The sequence below is a fragment of the Equus quagga genome, chromosome 14, assembly GCF_021613505.1.
Source record: "Equus quagga isolate Etosha38 chromosome 14, UCLA_HA_Equagga_1.0, whole genome shotgun sequence".
NCBI classification, from domain to species: Eukaryota; Metazoa; Chordata; class Mammalia; order Perissodactyla; family Equidae; genus Equus; species Equus quagga.
Window position 1 is genome coordinate 55311523 of NC_060280.1, and position 21836 is coordinate 55333358.

General features: G+C 35.2%; 1 protein-coding gene across 1 annotated transcript in view; it reads left to right on the forward strand.

The window, feature by feature from the left end:
- Positions 1 to 21836, forward strand: part of GRIA4 (glutamate ionotropic receptor AMPA type subunit 4) — a 365546-nt gene that overhangs the window by 265517 nt on the left and 78193 nt on the right. The window contains exon 6 of the mRNA XM_046686080.1: positions 12040 to 12093. Coding sequence (XP_046542036.1) covers positions 12040 to 12093 — 54 coding nt within the window. The remainder of the gene's footprint in view (positions 1 to 12039; positions 12094 to 21836) is intronic.

Sequence of the window (21836 nt, forward strand, 5' to 3'; positions counted from 1 at the left end):
CAGAAACACCTTTACAGATGCCAGTCAGACTAGTGCAAATGGAATTTGTGGGAGTTATAAAGGGGTCTCTCGTTGTCTCTTAGCAATTGTTGCCATGGTTGCAGCTATTCCTCATTATAGAGTTAAAAAAGCTAAAATAAAAGGAAAAGTAAAGAAAGCAAAGGATATAAGTTTTTTTTGAAGAAGAAAAATATGGTTGTCAGAATGCAAGTACTTTTGTCTTGGAAGAATTGTGAATTCTAGAATTTGATTGTGTTCAACCAAATTTGTTTTAGTTGATGCTGCAAGAGCACTTATTAGTGTAGTTTCTGTTATTGTTGACACAAGCATTCAAAAGCTCAGCTTCTTTAAAAAAGATAAAGGAAAATCTGCTTGATAATTTTACACATATAAATAAATCAGTTTTTCTAGCCTGAAATAGAAAGCAGCTGCATAGTCTTATCTACTATGATTTAGGGAAAGGTGAGTAATATTCCTCATTAAACAGAAAAGAGAGAATACCTTTCATAATTTATTTCAGCAGAATTTTACATCTACTCTTCAAATGTTGAAAAGGCAGTGAGATTAACACAAAGGAAGCAAAACATTCAACAGTGCCCTTGAGGACACTTTTCTGAGTCTTGTAAACATTATAAATATGACTACGCTGTATAAAATTCTAGAGTATTTATATTAAACAGTTCAGTTGTAGAGCGTACTACCTGCCAGTAAATGAATCGATATGTCTTTTTAATCATTTTGATTCAGTCAAAAAGATAACCGAGCAAATTCACTCCTAATCCTCCCCTTGAGGTTAACCACATAATTATACAGTCTTTGCCTACGGATGGTCTAGATTGTCTCCAAGCTCATATACAATGGTGCTGAGTTAGTTAAGATCAGATTGTGGAAGGAAATTAAAATGGTGTCATTTTTACCCAAAAAATAAATAAATAAACAAGAAGAATAAGATGCACATAATCACTGGCAAATTGAAGAAATATCAAGATTGGATATAGGAAATGTATTTTCTATTTATTAAGGTTTTTTTCCTGGGGTCACATATACCAAAAGATTGCTATATTCTTCCAAAGTCCAGGTTTAAATTGTCCCTGTACTTGCCCTTTATCCTTCCCTTTAAACCCACAGAATCTATACTGGAAATATATATAGTTGAATTCTATTCTTATAATTAGTTTTGTGTTACTTTGTGCTGGTTGTTATCATAATGTGAACTTAAAAGTCAAATATTCTGATATAATGTGATGATATAATAGTGTAAGTATCTTGCAGGTAACATAAGAGAAACAGATTTTCTTTTGTCTGCCCACCCCATCCTACTATGTTGTTTTCTTGTACGTGTACACAACACTCATCCGTTTGTTCATTTCTTCAACAAACATTTCTCCAATACCTACCAATTTCCAAGCACTGTGTATATAAAGTTAAATCAATTTCAATCCATCCCTGGAAGGAATTCCAAATGTAAAGGAAAACAGAGGAACACAAGCAAATAATGCAGCACAAGGTAGAAAGGTATAATGAAGATGAAAGCAAATTGTTTAAATATGAGTCAGAATTCCCCAGGAAGAAAAACTAGGAAAGGGCATTCAAGGCAGATGGAAGGTGGGAGAGCAGAACACTAGAACAGAACTGCGTGTGTGGGGAAATCAAGGGAGTGTGGTTTAACATCAAGTGCAGGGGAAATGAGAAGATGGTCAACGCAAATTGAAGACAGATTATAAAGGGCCTCATAGACTTAGTAACAAGTAGTTTTAAATTTATCATAGCATTTAGATGTTATTGGAAGTTTCTAAACTGATCGACTTTGTGTTTTAGAATGACAATTCTTACGACAATTTAGAGAATGGACTGGATGATGGACAGCTTGGTGACTAAGTAGTGTACTTAATGAGCAATGGTTCTTAATTTTATACTTTATTTTTTATGTCTCATGCATACGGGTGTTAACTTCATTATTTGACATCTTGTTGTTAGTGCCATCAAGTCAATTCTGACTCCTAGCGACTCCTGTGTACAGCAGAGGGGAACTCTGCCGGGTATTGGCACCATCCTCTCACCTTCCAGCGCTATATCGGAAAATGTTCTCCTGCTATTCATAGTGTCTGGATGTCCAATTTTTTTGGAAGTGGGTGGCCAGGTCCTTCTTCCTGGTCTGTCTTAGTCTGGAAGCTCTGCTAAAACTTATCCACCGTGGCTGACCCTGCTGGTATTTGAAATATTGGTGTCATAGCTTTCAGCATCACAGCAACACACAGCCATCACAGTTTGACAACCAACAGGCAGTGGTATGGTTTGAAAATGGATTGCAGTTGTGAGAGTGACAAATCTCAACTACTAGGCCACCAGGGTTAAGGTTGACATCAACATAACAAATAATTTTTGAGTGTCTTTTATAGGCCAAGCAATGTCCTAGGCTAAGTAAAAGTCTCTGCCCGTGGGGCTTACCTTTCAGTGAGGGAGCCACACAATAAACAAGTCAATATGTACTGCCAAGTAGTGATAATGAGAACGTATTTCTTAACTGTGCTTATTAAATGTCTACTTTGCCAAGCATCATAATATGCACTTAATTTAGGGACTCATAGTCACCACTGTTTTTGTTAAGATTTTGAGAAGTTTAGCTGATCGGACTGGGGTATAAAAAACAAAATTTCTTTTGGCAATTTTAATACTATTGTCAATCATTATGAATAATAATCTTTAAATTTTGACTGTCCTAAGTAAAATATGGACAAAATACCTACCCAGTAAGCTTGTTATGCAAATGTTACATATCAACACCAAATAGGAGAATCTCGTTTACTAGGGAGAGATATATTTTTCCCGTCTTTTCTCTCTTGGTTATGGTCTTTCATTTGTTTCTTTCTAAAAATAATTTTAGAGTTAATCATTTGAACAAATGTAAACGGTTTACTAAGAAAAGTTTTCACTCATTTATTAAGATAGGGTGTCTGCTTACATCTATGTCCTCTCTCTCTCTCTGAATCCACTTCATAGGAACTTGATTCTCCAGTACCAAACCATTTGAAGTACAATATAACAAATAAGCTCAACTTCAAAGAAAATATTCTGCTGAAATGAAAGTAAAGAGAATAACTCTAGGGTCATATGTATTACATGTTTAATTAACCCCAGTTTCATCTCTTGAATATAATTAAAAACGTGGAAATTTAAAAACTCATGACCATAAAGTTACTAGCTGAAGTTATTAAATAGGGAGGAGGTATCACAAAAATTATGGACAGAACTTATCTTAAATATACCTCAAATGGTTTAGTTGAGTTATTATTGTGGTTAAAGATGATTAACACTGAAGAGAAATAAGAAAGTGTCCTTAAAACAACTGAAGTCTAAAATGTGTGTGAAAGCTAGAAAAGAGGTGAGTGGATAGTAATGCAATAGGAAGGATGACCTTAAACAACCCTTCAAAATTGTTCTACCGAACGGCAGATTCTATCTGGCTCTTGGGATTAAAATCTCTAAAAATTCTTATGGCAAAGAAATCTCTTAAACCTTGTTTAATTTAGTGTTCCCTGCAAAAGTGGCCACAGAACTTTTTTTTTTTTGCAGCCACCTTTTTGCATTTTATTTGCCTAGAAAATAGGGCAAACAAAATATTTCCAAGAAAATAAGGGAAGTTTTGAATTGAAAATAATGAGAGAGGAAAGAATGGTCAGATGATAATATTTCAAGTAAATATGATAAAGAAAAGAACTATTAAAGCCAGTCATAGTGGTGGGAACATGCTGTGTTAACAGAAGAGCCTCCCAGAACCAATGGCTCACACTGTTCTCTACCCTGGACAGTCACAGAATCACAGACTCTTGGGTTGACTGGATCTTATAGCTCATCCATCCCATGAACAACATCTCTACATAGTGCTCATGCAGGCCATGTGTAAACAATTGGGTTTCATCTTGAGCATATTTGACATATAATTCATCAAATATTCCTTCATAATTGTATATCCCTTTGAAATATATGTGACAGTCTATGACATTTGAAGATAATTTTTATTCCTATCACCACTGGCCTCCTGAAATTTTGCTTATAACCCAGGAATATTTATTCATTGATGATATGCTAAAATAGGGACATCTCAAGCAATGGAATATTCTGATTATTGTTTCTGACTAATAGAAAGTTAACTCTATATACTACCATTTATAGAGGTCCCATTTTCAAAGAGAACAGCATAAAATGTATTTCACACTGAATTATACTGTACATCGTTGAACCTTTAATGGGTCACTTTGAGCTTGTCACATAAACAGAATTATCTATCAGATTGAGTTTGATTTGAACCATTATTTTAAATATGCACTCAGTAAAGTACAAGCTGTACAAATCTGAATCTAAGTTATTTAAGCCTTTCTGCTAATGAGCTTTATTATGGATATATGAAGAATTTGCAAACTTAGACTTGGATGTGTTAAATTTTACCTGATAATTCTCCATCTGTGTGTCCCTTCCCAGTTTGGTAGAAAATGGAATTGAGAACACCTTGCATATATGCAGTTATTCAAATAAGCAATATGTTCAGACAGGAGAATATTTAAAGAAAAGGAACTGTGTCTTTGTTTCAGTATGAGAAAGCTGGGCTTTTTCACAAACAAGTTTGGCATTCATCAAACATCTAATGTGATAGAGAGTGTCACTCTCACAAGTATCTGTTTTATTCATTTCCCTCTTATGAAAAATATATTAATATTGGCCAAAAATAAATCGTTTGTCTAAATTGCTATGGCCTAAGGAAGGCAACGGGGTGTAGTGAAAAAAAGGATAAAAATTCTAGGCAAAAGACCCAGGCTGGAGTCCCGGCTTCATCACTTAATGACTATTTTATTTAATGTGCTTATAAAAGCAGAGGAATACCCCCCTCCACTTACATCTCATTACAATTATTTTTTATATTGCTTCTTACAAAATGTCTCTTTAATTAAAAAAGAGCATGCTGTTTACTGGTTCTTGCAAACTATAATGTGCATTTCACATGCATAATCACAAATTCCATAGAATCATTTCTGCCTCTTTGCAAATATTTTAAATCACTAAATTAAAATGCTATTAAATCAAAATAGATCTCTGCTAAGAGATGTTCCTAGTTAACATGATGAGAATCGTAACATTATTCAAGCTTTGTGAATGTGGAATTTCAGAACCAACGTAACAGGCAAAGAGAGGATGTGCCTTACAACATGCTTTTCTGTAGCTGTTGCTAGTTACCATGATGGGATGGATGTCACGGAGTGGGAATTAAACAACTGAATTTCAGCACTTGCTTTTCACTAATACTTCTGTGACCCTATTCAAATTGTATCTCTTCTAGGGCCCTCAGTGGGAGAGAGGTATATATAAAGTGATCTACAATCTGTGGCCTAAATGGATGAAACTGAGGAATATTTTGGTAGCATTTGGAATAAAGTCAAAGAAAGAAACAATAGCAAACCAGTACTAAATATGAGTATCCTTAAGGTATATAAGACAGTATGAAGAGGGAAATCGTGTGTTAGGAATACAAAGAATTTATTAAATAAGTACTGATTCATTCCTATTTCCCTATGTAGGAGAATAAAATTTTTCACCAAATTTAGATATCCAATAAAACAATGGTGTTTTATGCAACTTCATTATCCTAGAGCTTAGGAACTCAGAATATAAGATAGATGTGTTACACTACAGAGATGAAAAGTTTGGGACAATTAGCCAATAAAAGTAAGTGCTTTTACATTGTCCATCTCACTATCACATTGGTGAATTTTTTTATTCAGAGCTGTCTTAGCTTGGTTTACCCCAGAAGCAAATCTTAAGACAAGGATTTGTGTGCAAACGGTTGGTTTGGGGTGAACAACACACTAGAAGGGGAGTGGAGAAATGCAGTCAGTAAAAAGTACATTTATCTAGCAAGTTAGCTTGTGGGTAACAGGGATTAATCACATTTGGAATTAGCATAAACTAATTACTGGAAGCTGGTATAGAACACACGTGTCAGAATCATCTTGTTTGTGGGGCAAGAGAGTTGGAATATTTATGCACCAGCTCCTACCAGTCATTGTAGGAGGGCTGCTGGGAAAGGGGGCATTCATTCCCTGGCCCTTCTGTCCTGGGCTCCCTCCCCACAAATGCAAAGGGGGCTCTAGAGACCAAGACCTTGAGTCAAGGAAATTCAGGTCCTGGCAGTTAGAAGGCAAGAAAGCATGCATCGAAACGCTAAGCACCCAATCATAAGTGGAGCATCAACAGTATCTTTAACAATGACTGCCAATACAGACATAGGATTTTAAGTCTGCACAAGATTCTAGAGCCCAGTGAAGGGCTCTACCCCAACAACTTTATTAGTAGTCATCCTCTGCTAGGAACTTCCAGCGAGAGAGAGAGAGAGAGATCACTACTTTGAAAGGCAGCCATTCTCTTTATGGGCAACTCTCTTCCTCTCCCTTTCCCCTAAAAGATGTTTTGTCCTAATTAGAAACTTTTATAATTTCTAACATCTCCAAGTACAGAAGAAAATGAAAAATACTTATACGCACATGCAAAGGCATATATAGATGCACAAATGTGTGTGTATATCTCTTTCTTTTAAAATATTTGATGAGAACTCTCACTCCCTATCTTCTCCCTAAATCTCTTCTCCCACTAAGAAGCCTTAGTTCTTTTTGGTCTGGGCTTCTTTATTTTCCTCTCCCCATCTGTGCATCATAGCCCTGGAACTAAGGGTTCTGCTGTTATCTTACAAGGTTGTCGTTTAAGTCTGCAGCTTGTTTGCAAAAGCTCCTTGCCTTATGTTTTTGTTTTGATGAAACTGAAGTAAACAAACTAAAGCTTTTGTTTTCATCTATAATAAAATATTTTGAAGAATCTTAAAAATCAACATTCAGGGGACATTGGGGAGTTTGGAATTTCTATAGAAAAAAAGAATTAGTGAGAGTGACTGCCCTCATTACTGTAAGTTTCCAACATTTACCAGGCTTCATGCCCCTAACATCAGCAAATATGTGGTACTGTTTTCTCCATGTCACTGAACTCTCTGGAACATGATAACAACTGGGAGAGGAATTTCCAGCTGACTTATAAAATGAAATTAAAAGGGAAACCAAAATCATTCATATTCAAGTGTGCCATTGCAGGTCTTGATCTTGAAGACAGTGCTTAATACAATAATCACAGCTTCATAATAATAGTTTGAGGTAACATACATCAGCTCTTATTTAGAAAGACTCCTGAGTGCTTTATAAACCTTTGCTACATAAAAGATTAACGTAAAATCTGATTGTGGATTGAAGGCCAAACTTTCGTTCATTTGCGACTTTCAAATTAATCTTTATATACTAGTGTTTGTGACATCTGTATGTTCATTAACTTCTTTATTCATCCATTCAATCAATATTCATGTGGCATCTATTCTCTCTTAAAAACTACCTCATTCTCAGGGCTGGCCCTGCGGACTAGTGGTTAAGTTCAGTGCACTCTGCTTCAGCAGCCTGTGTTCGGTTCCCAGGCACAGACCTATACCATTCTTGGCAGCCATGCTGTGGCAGCGACCTACATACAAAATAAAGGAAGATTGGCACAGATGTTAGCTCAGGGCGAATCTTCCTCAAACAAAAAGAGGAAGATTGGCAACAGATGTTAGTTCAGGGTGACTCTTCCTCGGCAAAAAATAAACAAAAACAAAAGCCTACCTCGTTGTCCCAACCAGACGACATCACTTCTCCTTAAAACCCATAGCTCTCCCTTTACTCTACTCTGTATTTCAGTCATTTCTGCCTGAGTCTCACCTCCTTATAAGATAATAAACACTCTTGTAATAGCAACAACAACTTACTTATCTTTATAATCCTTGAATCTCCTTCACCTAAGCATATACATAGGAGACATTTGTTAAACTAAGTTTATTTAAAGGGGGGGGGGGGGTCAAGATGGAAAAGTGTCCTGCATTCATTTTTCCCTAATTTTAATGAGTGAGTAAAGATTTAGAAGTCGCATTCATAAAGATTGATTATGGCATAATTTTTTTTCTTATCTTCACTTTTGTGGGTTTTTTAAAAGACTTTTTGGTGAGGGAGATTGTCCCTGAGCTAACATCTGTTGCCAATATTCCTCTCTTTTTTTTTTTTCTCCCCAAAGCCCCAGTACGTAGTTGTATATCCTAGTTGTAAGTCCTTCTAGTTCTCCTATGTGGGATGCCACCACAGCATGGCTTGATGAGCGGTGTGTAGGTTTGTGCCCAGGATCCAAATCAGCAAACCCCAGGCTGCCGAAGTGGAACACACGAACTTAACCACTATGCCACCGGGCAGCCCCAATTCATGCCATAATTTTTTAATAAAATAATTGTTTATTTTATTGCTTTACGTAGGTCTGATTTTAGAACTGAATCATTTGACCAGCACCATAAATATTTCTAGACAATTGTTTAGAAAACAAAAAAAAGAATTAAAAGAATCAATTAGTCACTTTTCTTAAGCATTTTATTCTTGTAAAGATGGGCTCCTTTGAAAGTGTATGATCAATGTCACTTGTACATCCTTCCCAACTCATTGTTTATGACGCCGCTCTAAACACACTTGATCATTATTCTTTGTATTATTGCATCCTCCATTTCTTCTAAGAAGATAAAAAGAATGGAGTTTCAGATTCTCCACTCCTACATTTTTCTGTCTTTATGAAAGGCCATAATTAATTATTGCAACTAGGTCTTCACTCCAAGCATTCTTTTCCTTTAACAACCTGGCCAAACACATTTGTATGAAGGTAGTGCTATTTTATATTCATATCTTTCCTCTCAAGCTGCTTATTTTCCCTATTAACAAAAGAATAATATCAGAAATACAGAGACACGATGTTTGGTCTGCATCCCAAGTCAAGTTACTCAGATTTGTTTTTTTCACACAAGATGGTCTTCACTTGGTTGAGGTGATAAAAGCCATGTAAAACTGCACCCGTGACATTGTCAGCTTTACACAATTGTTAAAAAGAAACAAACAAACAAATGACACTCTAGGTTCAGGATACTTTACTATGGCATATAAATTGGGATTCTTCACAAAGAAACTTCCATCTAGTGGTGGATGCTCGGCATAGGGACGAAGATCTGGCCTTAAACCATAGTCTCACTAAGTCAGGGTGGGGGGTATTCAAAGGCAATGAGGCCTTCGCAAGAGTTCATGCAGCACATTTGTTTTCCCCAGCCAGGATCTGGCTCAGCAAAAATGGTATTCTCTAGCATCACTAGCCAAGTAAATAAATCTTCAGGTCACTACTCCCTGAGGCCCTCAGTTCCCAGAATATAGACGTGTATCAACCTCTGCAAGGCCTTTTCTGCCAGGAATTTTGTCACTTTCAGTTATGATTTCTGTAAGTCCTCACCCCTTGAAAATATATTACATAACTTTAATTTATTACAGTTCTTTGTGGGCAGTATGGAACTGACAATGATTTCTTTGGAGGCACCTGGTGCAGAATGCCCACTGGCTCCATATTTTTTTAACATTTATAAGTGTTTACACTTTAGGATGAATTTAAAAGAAAGCAGAGGTTATTGACAGGGACCACACAGAAATCACAAGCTGAGAGTGTTGAGAGAGAAGAGGCAGGATGAGTATGGGGGCTTAAAGAGGGCAAGAAGGCTTAAAGAGCCACACCAGAGAAAGTTATACTGAATCAGCAAGAGATAAATAACAGCTTGCTGAGTGACAACAATTCCTGCTGAGCTCATATAGCAAGAATCTCTGGTAGACTCAATAATAGAGTGTGCAGTTTCCCAACTGAGTACAACCCATCAAGTGTTCCTTGATAATTGTCTTTTGCACAAGCTGTACCTGAGGTTCCCAGAGAATAAGAGGGAGGGCTGCAGCCTGCTCGGGCTGTGCAAAATCACTCAGGCTTGGGTTACCCAAGATGATGAGTAATTAAGCTGTTTCTTTACTGAATTTTCATTATAATCCCATCTGTTTATTGCTTGTCCTCATCTTTATGGTGAGATTGTCAAGGGAAGTTCAGTTTTAAATAAACTATGAACTAGATAAATCTGGCAATATAAAATGTGTAGAAGGGCCAGCCCTGTGGCCAAGTGGTTAAGTTCACATGCTCCACTTCAGTGGCCCAGAGTTTCACTGGTTCGGATCCTGGGCACGGACATGGCACTGCTCATCAGACCATACTGAGGCAGCATCTCACATTGCACAACCAGAGGCACTCACAACTAGAGTATACAACTATATACCGGGGGGCCTTAGAGAGAAGAAGAAGAAAAAAAAAAAACATGTAGAAATGCCATGTAAAACATTACATATGCTTAGCTGAGCTTCCAAGAAAGTAAAGAAAATCTTCATGGGCCAGGAATGAAAGGCAACTGTGTTGAAGGAAGTTGCCAGGTTGGGTAGCCTGACTGGGGATTTAATGCTCACCCAAGAACAGGATCTTTGGGTTCATCAAGGCAATAAGTTAGACCTCAGTGCTCATATAAAGCCAGACTATTGAAGAGCAAAACCCCAAAAAAGAGAAGAGTAGAAAAAAATTCCCCACCTGAACAAGGAGTCAACTAAGTGTTTTTACTCTTGGCCTGGGCTTAGTGCAGTGAGGGAAATATCTCCTCTGAGATTTGTCATCACAGCCTTCTTTTGGCAGATTGTATGTTGAATTTATATCATACACTGTGATCTGAGAATCTGGAAACTGAGAAATTATCATAAAGTGGCCCCAGGCCAATGATACCAACATTGCAGTCTCTGTTAGATGCAAACACAAAACATCTTTGCAGAGGTATTTTAAGGAATATTGGCTGAGAATTTCCCAGAATTGTTGAAGGGCAATCATCATAGTAAGGAAGAACAACAAATCCTGATGAATATAAAAAAAAAAATCCAAGCTCATTCTAGTGAAACTGCAGAGCCTTAAAGACAAAGATAAGATCTCAGATGTAATCAAAAAGAAAAGATGAGATGAGCAGATATTCCATTTCACCAATAGCCATGTAAGCAAAACTGTTTTTTAAGACAATTCATATGTTCTGGATTTAAAAGCATTTTCCTGTATTTCATACACAAGTCACTAATTTACAAAGGATTATTTTAGAGGATATTAAAATGCTACAAACAATTTAATTTCTTCTTTGATGATGAAAGTACATGGAAATCTTATATTGCATTGTTACCTTTGAGGTCACTAATGAGTTTGCAAAGTAAAAACTCCTAATTAGTAACTATAATCAGATTTTTCTCTCATTGAAAGAATTTTCAGTTTTACAGAAAGTAAGAATTTTAGTCTCTAATGCAGATATAAAATTGCACTTTTAAAAAAAATTCTATTTCCTTTTTTTATAATGTTTCAATTTCTAATTTCTTAAACATTCCTTAAAACATTCTTACCGAAAAAAAAGAATCTAGCAAAGAGAAAAGCCTGTTGTTTTGTCCTTATTCTTTTTATTGTAACAAAATATTGCAGTATCCATATGCAAATAAAAATTAACAACATATTCTGTGGTATCAGAAGTGTCTAAAAACAGAGATTGTACCTTAGAAAAATCTTGCTTGCTGCTTAGGAGAAAAATCCAATCTCTTCAGAGGAAATCATGCTTACCAGTTGAAAACACCTGTCTACAGTGCATTTCTGTAAATTATCAATATATTAAGTACATCTAAATTCTTTGGACCAAAATGATTTTAACCTTCTTATGCTAATGTGTTCTTTTTTAGAAATATTTATAAATTATTGGTGTTTTCATAACATTGTCATTCTCTTGAGGGGATTATATAGCATAGTAGTTTTCTGAACACGGTATACTGAAATGATTGATCATTTATACAGTTTGATTAAAATTAGAGTGTTTTTTTTTAACTTTAAACACTTCATTTTTAATGTGGCTTATGAATTTCTCCTAATTAAGATAAATCACTTTTATAAAGAAAACTGTATCATTTTATCATCATGTTTCCACATGGCATTCTGGTAGAATAGCTAAAATTCTATTTTGTAGACATATAATCATCCAATAAAGTTAAATTGATTTTCTCTTATTTCCTTATGTCTCCACAGATTGTGAGTGTTGGAAAGCATGTTAAAGGCTACCATTATATCATTGCAAACTTGGTAAGAACTCTTTATTTTCTATTTTTCATAAGCATTTCTCAAGCATTCAAGATTATTTTGACTATACCTTCAAATAATACTCCAATAAATAATTAGTCTATATTACTTACTAAGCTTTTTATAACAGAGGATAATATTTTTATTACAGTGATCATTAGATTTCTAATGTAGAATTCAATATATTTTCATGCAGATTAGCCTGATATCTGCCAAAGTGACCTCTAAAACTAATTATAATGTTTGCTTTACTATAAGATCACTTGGCAAATTAAATAGTGGCCTTTTCTCTGTGTTAATGATAAATGTGCTACTTTATGGATAAAGATTGCCAATATTTAGGAGTATTATAAGAATGATTGAAAGTGATGACCCATGTTCTCTAATTTTAAGAAAAATAGATTGAAATGAAGTCTTTCGATTGGAAGTAACCCAAATTTTTTTAAACTGTCAACTTTTCATGTATTATATATACATGGTTATTGAACAAGATAAATGCATTAATATAAAATCCTTAAAGTCTAAGGCAAGTCCTTTTAGGTTTCTTGGCAAGGCTTACTATAAAGCCTGTTAACTTTGCAGTGTGGGGGGCAAACTGTCCATGCACAGGGCCATTCTCCTTGCTTTATTAGAGTACCATCTGCCCAAAGGACTTGATCTCAAAAGTTGTTTTATCCTAGAGGAGTTAAAGATGTCTTCTTCTTTTTCTCTTTTCCTACAACATATTTCTTTGGTGAGCATCTTGTCCTTGAAGCAGGAAAAGAACCAAAGGCTGCAAAAGAGATTCTGATTTATCTACTCCTTTCATGTGGCAAGTGGGCCACCATGCTTTGAGACATGAATTTTCAGTGTTTAGTGAATTGGGTTTCACTATGGAGTTGAGATATTAAAATGTAGCTGTAGACTGTAAACTCTTACTGTATTGTGTTTCTTGAATAAAATTTAATTTTGTTACTTAATGGATTATCATGAAAATACAAAGAAATTTTCACGTGTCTTTTTCACTGATTTTAGTGAGCCCAGAGTCTGGGTTTTTAATATACTTTATAAAAATACAAATCTTAAAGCTAATATAGTATAGTATTAATCACTATAAGAGAAAAAACCTTATGTTTATGGAATGTCTGCATTCATAACGGTATTACATAAGGACATTCTAGCAAATAAAGAGTTTTGACATCTATTCATTCCAAACAATAGAATTCAGGGGAAAACTCCATATGTTATTGACTATTGACAAAACCAATGCAAGATGGAAGTAATTAATAGTTATAACATCCTAATTAGTATCACAGCCTGTCTTAAACAGCCCTATTAGATGGCAGCCTATTTAAGTTATCTATATAATGACTAAGTAACAATATGTGAAATAGAAAACATTTTTGCTTGTGTCAGGGAATATAACCACCACTCTCATTAAAAATAAGCAAGCTTTACTATCTATAGTTGATGTCATTGTAACACTTGATTGTCCCAGTAACTTGGGCATATCTACATTGTAGTATAATGTATTACTATAGATTCTATTGGCTTATTCATTTATCTCTAAATAGCTGTGATTTCCAAAACTAGAGTGATTTTTGATTCATTGAGCCAATCAACAACTTGAGAACTTCTATTTCTTGAAAGCCATGTACATAGGATTCCAAAATGTGAAGTCAACCTAATATCAAAAGAAATATATTAACATTACACATGATGCTGAAATAATGAATGATTTTCCCCTAAGATTGGGGACAAGACAAGGATGTCCTCTCACAGCTATTGAATATTGTACTGAAAGTTCTGGCAAGGGCAGTTGTGCAAGAAAAATAAATAAAAAGGCATTCAGATTGTGAAGGAAGAAGATTTATATATAGAAAACACTAAGGAATATAATAAACACTATGAGAACTAATAAATGAGTTCAGCAGGGTTGCAGGATACAAGGTCAATATACAAAAATCTATTGTATTTCTATATTCTAGCAACAAATATTCTCGAAGTGAAGTTAAGAAAAAGTCCATTTATAATTTACAATTAATGGGAAACTGCTACTTAACCCACTTATCAAGACTGATTTAGTCAGAGGGACCAAGACAGTGACATAGAAGTCCCCTTAACTTCCCTCCTCCCATAGATGCACTGAATAAACAGCTACAAGGGAGCAATTTCCTCTGACAGAAATTTAAAAAACTAGCTGAGTGACTCCCACATATCAGGAAACTCAGAAAAAATCCACATTGAAATGGATAGGAAATTCTGAGACACACTCTTAACCGTAAACTCTACCCCTGGCATAGAGCCATACAATCAAGAGGGAACTCTCAACTTACAGCTTCTCCCTAAGGAACAAAGAGTTTAAACCATACATCTAATGCCCCAGTTTTTAGGGCTGCTACCCAAGGGATGGGCCCCCAAAACATCTAGCTCTGAAATCTAATAGGGTTTGCATCCATGAGACTCATAGGACTATAGAAAACAAAGAAGTCATTCTTAATAGGAGTGTGAGCACTCATAGTGCCTATCCCCCAGGGCTCAGCATAGAGGGAACAGGCAAAAACACCAATCTCCCAGTCTTTCCCTGGGAGGAGACTGACTAAATACTTTTCAATCTTCTGCCTGAGAGTCCAACTTCTAATTTTCATACATCCAAGGACTGGCAGAGACCCTCCACAGAGCCAAGGGAGCTGGTAGACACATCTGCTGTCTTCTCCAGCTATAAAACCAGGTCGCCAACAACTCTCTGAAGGAGCTTGTACACAGCCTGGCATCCCAGCTTTTGCAGCTGCCACCCAAGAAACAGTCCTTGGATCTGGTTCTGAAAGGCAGTGAGTCTTGCATTCACAAGTCCAACAAGACTACAGTAAACAAAGAAGCAGTTCTTAAAGGGTGCACACATGAGCAGTCACCAAGATTATCCCTCCAGGGCTTAATGCAAAGAGAACAGGCAAAAATGCCCATCTCCCACTTTCCCTGAAAGGGGTTTAACTGCTGCTGCCTGAAGGTCTGGCTTCTAATTGCCACACATCTAGGGGTTGGCTCTGATCTTCCTTGGAGCTCAGGGGAGCTGGTGGACGCTTCTACTACATTGTCCCTCCAGTTCACCTCAATGATAAAACCAGGTTGCCAACATCTCTGTGGGAGGAGCTGATATTCACATCTAACACTCCAGCTGTTGTGGCTGTCCCCTGAAGGACAGACCCCAAGATTGCATTGCTCTATATAGCTAATGAGGCTTGCACTCATGAATCTCACAGGACTGTAACCAACAAAGACACAGTTTTTAAATGAGTGCAGGAGCACCTCCTCAAGGCTATACAGCAGGACTCAGTGCAGAAGGAGCAAGCAAAAGTGTCACTCTCTCAGTTAATCCCTAGCAGGGGCTTACCTACATACTTTCCCAGTTGCTGCCTGAGGAACTAGCTTCTACTCAGGCTGCATCTAGGTGCTGACCGGGATCCTCCTCTTCAGGACACTGATGAGTCTTGGCATACCCTCAACTACTAGGAGCCACTAACAACAAAGATGGCAACTTCAATGGTCACAAAGTGTCTAGAGACAACCAGGAACTCAGCCTGGGCTGATTGATGAGATCTATCTCCTTCACAAGACCACTCCACCAAGACTGCAAGAAGGGGCTGTTTTATCTAATGTGCAGAAACTAACACAGGGAGTCAAGGAAAACTGAGAAAAAAGAGAATATGTTCCAAACAAAGGAACAAGATAAATCTCCAGAAAACAATAATAATGAAATGAAGATAAGTGATTTACCCAATAGTGAGTTCACAATAACACTCATAAAGATGCTTTCTGAGGTCAGGAGAGCAATGCATGAATGAAGTGAGAATTAAAACAAAGAGAGGGAAAATATAAGAAAGTACCAAAGAGACATCATATAGCTGAAGAATACAAGAGCTGAACTGAAAAAATTCAATAGAGGGTTTCAATAGCAAACTAGATCAAAACAGGAAAAGAAAACTTTAAAAAATGGCAGTGGAATCCATGCAATTGGAGGGACAAAAATAAAAAGGAATAAAAAAGAGTAAAAATAACTAAAGGACTTATTGAACTCCACCAATGAAAGAATAATAGGGATCCCAGAAGGAGAAGAGAGAGAGAAAGGGTCAGAAAGCTTAGTCAAAGAAATAACAGCTTAAAACTTCCCTAAACTGGGGAGAAAAACAAACTTTCAGATCCGGGAAGGCCAAAAATAGCAAATAAGATGAATCTAAAGACACCACACTGAGACACATTATAATTAAATTATCAAAAGTTAAACATAAAGAATCTTAAAAGCAGCAAGAGAAAAGCAATTTGTTACATACAAAGGAACCCCCTTATGACTATACAGATTCTTCAGGAAAAAGTTTCCAAGCAAGAAGTGAGTGGAATGATGAATTCATAGTGCTAAAAGGAAAAACTGCTAGTCAAGAATACTCTATCCAGCAAAGTTGTCCTTCAGAATTCAAGGAGAGAGAAAAAATTTTCCAGGTAAACACAACTTGAAAGAGTTCATCACCATGAAAGGCCTTATAAGAAACGTTAAAAGGAGTTCTTCAAGCTAAAATGCAAACACAAATTAGTTACATGAAAACATATAAAAGTATAAAACTCACTGGCAAAGGTAAATATATAGTTAAATTCAGAATACTCTAATACTGTAATGATGGTGGGTAAATCAATTATAACTCTAGTATAAAGGTTAAAATTATTACATACAAAAATAGTATAAATTTTTAAAATTATAAACTTATGTACATAAAATTATATACAAAATTATTAAAAATAACTATACAACAATGTGTTGGTGGATATACAGTATGAAGAAATGTAATTGTGATGTCAAAAACATAAAATGTAGGGGGGGATGTAAAAATGTAGAGCTTTTGTATGCATTCTAAGTTGCTATCACCTTAAAATAGATTGTTATATATATAAGGTGTTTTATGTAAGCCTCTTGGTAAACAAGTAAAAACCCGTAGTAGATACACAAAAGAGAAAGAGAAAGGAATGAAAACATACAACTATAGAAAATCATCAATTGACAAAGGAAGAGAGCAAGAGAGGGAAAAAAGAAACAAAAGAAATATAAAACATTCAGAAATCATTAGCAAAATGGCAATAGTAAGTCCATTCCTATCAATAATTACTTTATATGACAATGGAATAAATTCTCCAGGCAAAAGACATAGACCAGCTAAATGGATTAAAAAAAAAAAACAAGACCCAACTATATGCTTCCTACAGAAGACTTACTTCAGCTTTAAAGACACACGTAGACTGAAAGTGAAGAGATGGAAAAATATATTCCATGCAAATGGAAACCAAAGAAAGCAGGGGTATCTATACTTATATCAGACAAAGTAGACCTTAAGCAAAAAACTGTAATGAGAGACAAAGAAGGTCACTATATAATGATAAAGGAATTAATTCATCAAGAGTATATAACAATTGTATATATTTATGCACCCAACATTACAGCATCTAAATATATAAAGCAAATATTAACAGATCTGAAGGGAGAAATAGTAGGAGACTTCAGTCCCTCACTTTTAGCAATAGATAGATCATCCAGAAAGAAAATCAATAGGGAAACATTGGACCTTAACTACACATCAGACAAGATGGACCTAACAGATACATGCAGAACATTCCATCCAACAAGAAGAATCCAAGAATCCAATCTAATACATATTCTTCTTGGGTGCAAATGGACCATTCTCCAGTATACAGTGTATGTTAGGCAACAAAACAAATCTTAGTAAATTTAAGATTGAAATCATCAAGCATATTTTCTGACAACAATGGTATGGAGCTAGAAATCAATTATAAGAAGAAAATTGAGAAATTGCAAATATGTGAAGATTAAACAACATGCTTTTGAACAACCAAAGAGTCAAAGAAGAAATCAAAAAGAAAATCAAAAATTATCTTGAGACAAATGAAAATGGAAACACAACATACCAAAACTTATGGGATGCAGGAAAAGCAGTTATAAGAGGGACATTTATAGCATTAAATACTACATTAAGAATAAAGAAAGTTCTCAAATAAACAATGTAATTTTACACTTTGAAGACTTACAGGAAGAAGAAACTAAGCACAAATTTAGCAGAAGGAAGGAAATAACAAAGATCAGAGCAGAAATAAATGAAAAAGAGACTAAAAATACAGTAGAAAAGATCAATGAAACTAAGAGCTGATTTTTTTGAAAAGACAAAATTTGACAAATCTTATGCTATGCTAACAAGAAAAAAGAGAGAAGATTCAAATAAATAAAATTTGGAATGAAAAATGAGACATTACCACTGATAACACAGAAATACTAAGGATCACAAGAAACTATTATGAACAATTATATGGCAAGAAATTAGATAATCTAGAAAAAATTGATAAATTCCTAAGACATATGACATACCAAGACTGATTCATGATAAAATAGAAAATTGAACAGACCAATAACAAGCAAGGAGATTGAATCAGTAATCAAAAACCTCCTAACAAACAAAAATCCAAGACCAGATCACGTCACTGGTGAATTCCACCAAAAAATTAAAGAAGAATTAATACTAATCTTTCTGATACTCTTCAAAAAATTAGAAGAGGAGGGAACACTTCCAAACTCATTTTTGTGAGGCCAGCATTACCCTGATACCAAAGCCAGACAAGGACACTATAAGAAAAGAAAATTACAGGCCAATGTCCTTGATGAACATAGATACAAACATCCTCAATAAAATATCAGAAAACTGAATTCAACAGTACATTAAAAGGATCATACACCAAGATCAAGTGGGATTTATCACAGAATAGTTCAACATACAAAATTAAATAAATGTGATACACCACAGTAACAAAATGAAGGATAAAAATCACATGATTATCTCAATAGGTGCAGAAAAAGTATTTGGAAAGATTCAACATCATTCCTGATAAAAACTCCCGACAAACTAAATGTATAATAAAGGCTATATATGACAAACGCATAGCTAACATCATATTTGATGGAGAAAAGTTGAAATCTTTTCCTCTAAGATCAGGAACCAGACAAGGATGCCCACTCTCACCATTTTTATCCAACATAGTACTGGAAGTCCTATCCAGAGCAATTAGGTAAGAAAAGGAAATAAAAGCCATCAAAATCAGCAAGGAAAAAGTGAAATTGTCTCTGTTTACACATGACATGATATTATATACAGAAAACCCTAAAGATTCCACCAAAAAGCTATTAGAAATAATAAATAATTTCAGTAAAGTTTCAGGATACAAAATCAAGATAAAAAAATCAGTTGCATTTCTACAAACTACCAATGAAACATCTAACAAAGAAAAACAGAAAACAATCTTATTTACAATAGCACCAAAACAATAAAATATTTAGTTATAAATTTAACTGAGGAGGTCAAAGACCTGTACACTAAAAGAAACTGAAGGCACAAATAAATGGAAAGATATTATCTGTTCATGGATTGGAAGAATTAATATTGTTAAAATGTCCATGCTACTCAAAACAATCTATAGATTCAGTGTAATCCCTATCAAAATTCCAATGGCATTTTTCACAGAAATAGAAAAAACAATCCTAAAATTTATGTGGAACCACGAAAGACCCAGAATATGCAAAGTAACCTTGAGAAAGAAAAACAAAGTAGGAGGTATCACATTTCCTGATTTCAAACTATATAACAAAGCTATAGTAATCAAAACAGTATGGTATTGGGCTGAAAACAGATACATAGATCAATGGGACAAAACAGAGAGTTCACAAATAAACCCATGCATTTAATTTTTGACAAAAAAGCCAGGAATATACAGTGGGGATATCCATATGCAAAAGAATGAAACTGGACCCCTCCCTATCTTACACCATACACAAATATCAACTCAGAGTTGATTAAAGGCTAGAAAGTAGACTTAAAATCTTAAAAGAAGAAAACATAGGGGTAAGCTCCTTGACACAGATGTTGGCAATGACTTTTTGGATTTGATACCAAAATCAAAGGCAACAAAAGCAGAAGTAAACAAGGGGAACTACCTCAAATTAAAATGCTTCTGCATAGCAAAGGAAACCATCAACAAAATTAAAAGGCAACCTGAGGTATGGAAGAAAATACTTAAAAATAACATATCTAATAAGGGGTTAATATCCCAAATATGCTAGGAATTCATACAACTCAAGAGCAACACGAGAAATTTAAAATGTAAAAATGGGCAAAGAATAGACATTTTTCCAAAGAAGACATACAAATGGTCACAGTACATGAAAAGGTACTCCACATCACTAATCATCAGGGAAACGCAAATCAAAACTACAATGAGATACCACCTCACACCTGTTAGGATGGCTGTTATCAAAAAGACAACAAATAACAGACGTTGGTGAAAACGTGGAGAAATGGGAACAGCCACTATGGAAAAAGCAGGGAGTTTTCTTAAGAAATTAAAACTAGAGCTACCACATGATCCTACAATCCCAGTTCTGGGTATATATCCAAAGGAAACAAAATAATTATCTCAAAGAGATATCTGTACTCCATGTTCATTGCAGCATTATTCAAAATAACCAAGGTACGGAAACAACCTGAGGCGTCCATCAATGAGTGAATGGATAGAGAGGATGTGGTATATATATATATGTATATACCATGAAATATCAAAAGCAACATTGAAACTCTGTCCTATCCGATTGAAAAGAATAAATAAATTAAAATAAATAAATTCCAAAATTAGTAAATAGCTTATATAGCCACAAAGTAACCATTCATTTAAGCATTTCCTATACCACCCTTAAAGGGGGTCTGGCCTTACAAACATTCTCTGTATTTATATTCAAGTCTTTCTTCACCCCTCATCCAACAGTCAGATAATTTAAATATGGACACCAATAGCAACAAGGAACTGTTTACATTTATTCCACCTGCAAGGCAAATTCTTAAAATCTTGCTCTCATTTAGATTTTCAATTTTTTCACATGTATTCAGTTTACATCTAGGAAAACACCTGCTCTGTCATAAAGTAGTATAAAGTTCTAGAATGTTCAGGGTATATCATTAAAGTTTAACTGAATCTATTCCTTACCTATCCCTCACCACATCACACATAGACACACACACACACATGCACACCCCATTCATGCCTCATTTAGAAGGTAAGGAAATTAAGATACAGAGAGTAAAGTGATGTCCACATTTAGGCGTCTAGTTAGTGTCAGAATGTGGACTAGAACTCAGTTCCCCAAATTTGCAGTCTCGCACATTTTCACTCAAGTGCAATGACCCAGTTAAGATTCTGTGAACTTGGAGACATTGTTTAACTTTTTCCTTTGTGTGTCCTATATTTTAACTTTTTTGCATTGAGCATGTCTGACTCCATCATCTACTTGACCATGAAAAATGCATACTTTAAATCAGTTTCTTAGCAACCTAATTTTTAAAAGATATTGAGAGGGAATCTCTCCCATTCTGCTTGGCATTCCTTCTGTTAACTACACTAGAGCTGTCTCAATATGATTTAGTCAACTTATAAACCTGAAATGCAAAACAGCAGAAATGTATCTGAATTAGATAAAACTTAAAGGATGAGTGTTTGTTAAGCACCTATAATGCGATGGACCTATGGATTTACACCAATAGTCATCAAGATATCTGAAGTCCTATAATTCATTAATTTTCTTTTCCCCCAGAGGATGTATGAACAGTAAATAGAAATTTAAAGGAAAACCAAATTGGAAATTAATCTTGCCTTCAGAGGTCACAAACCACTGT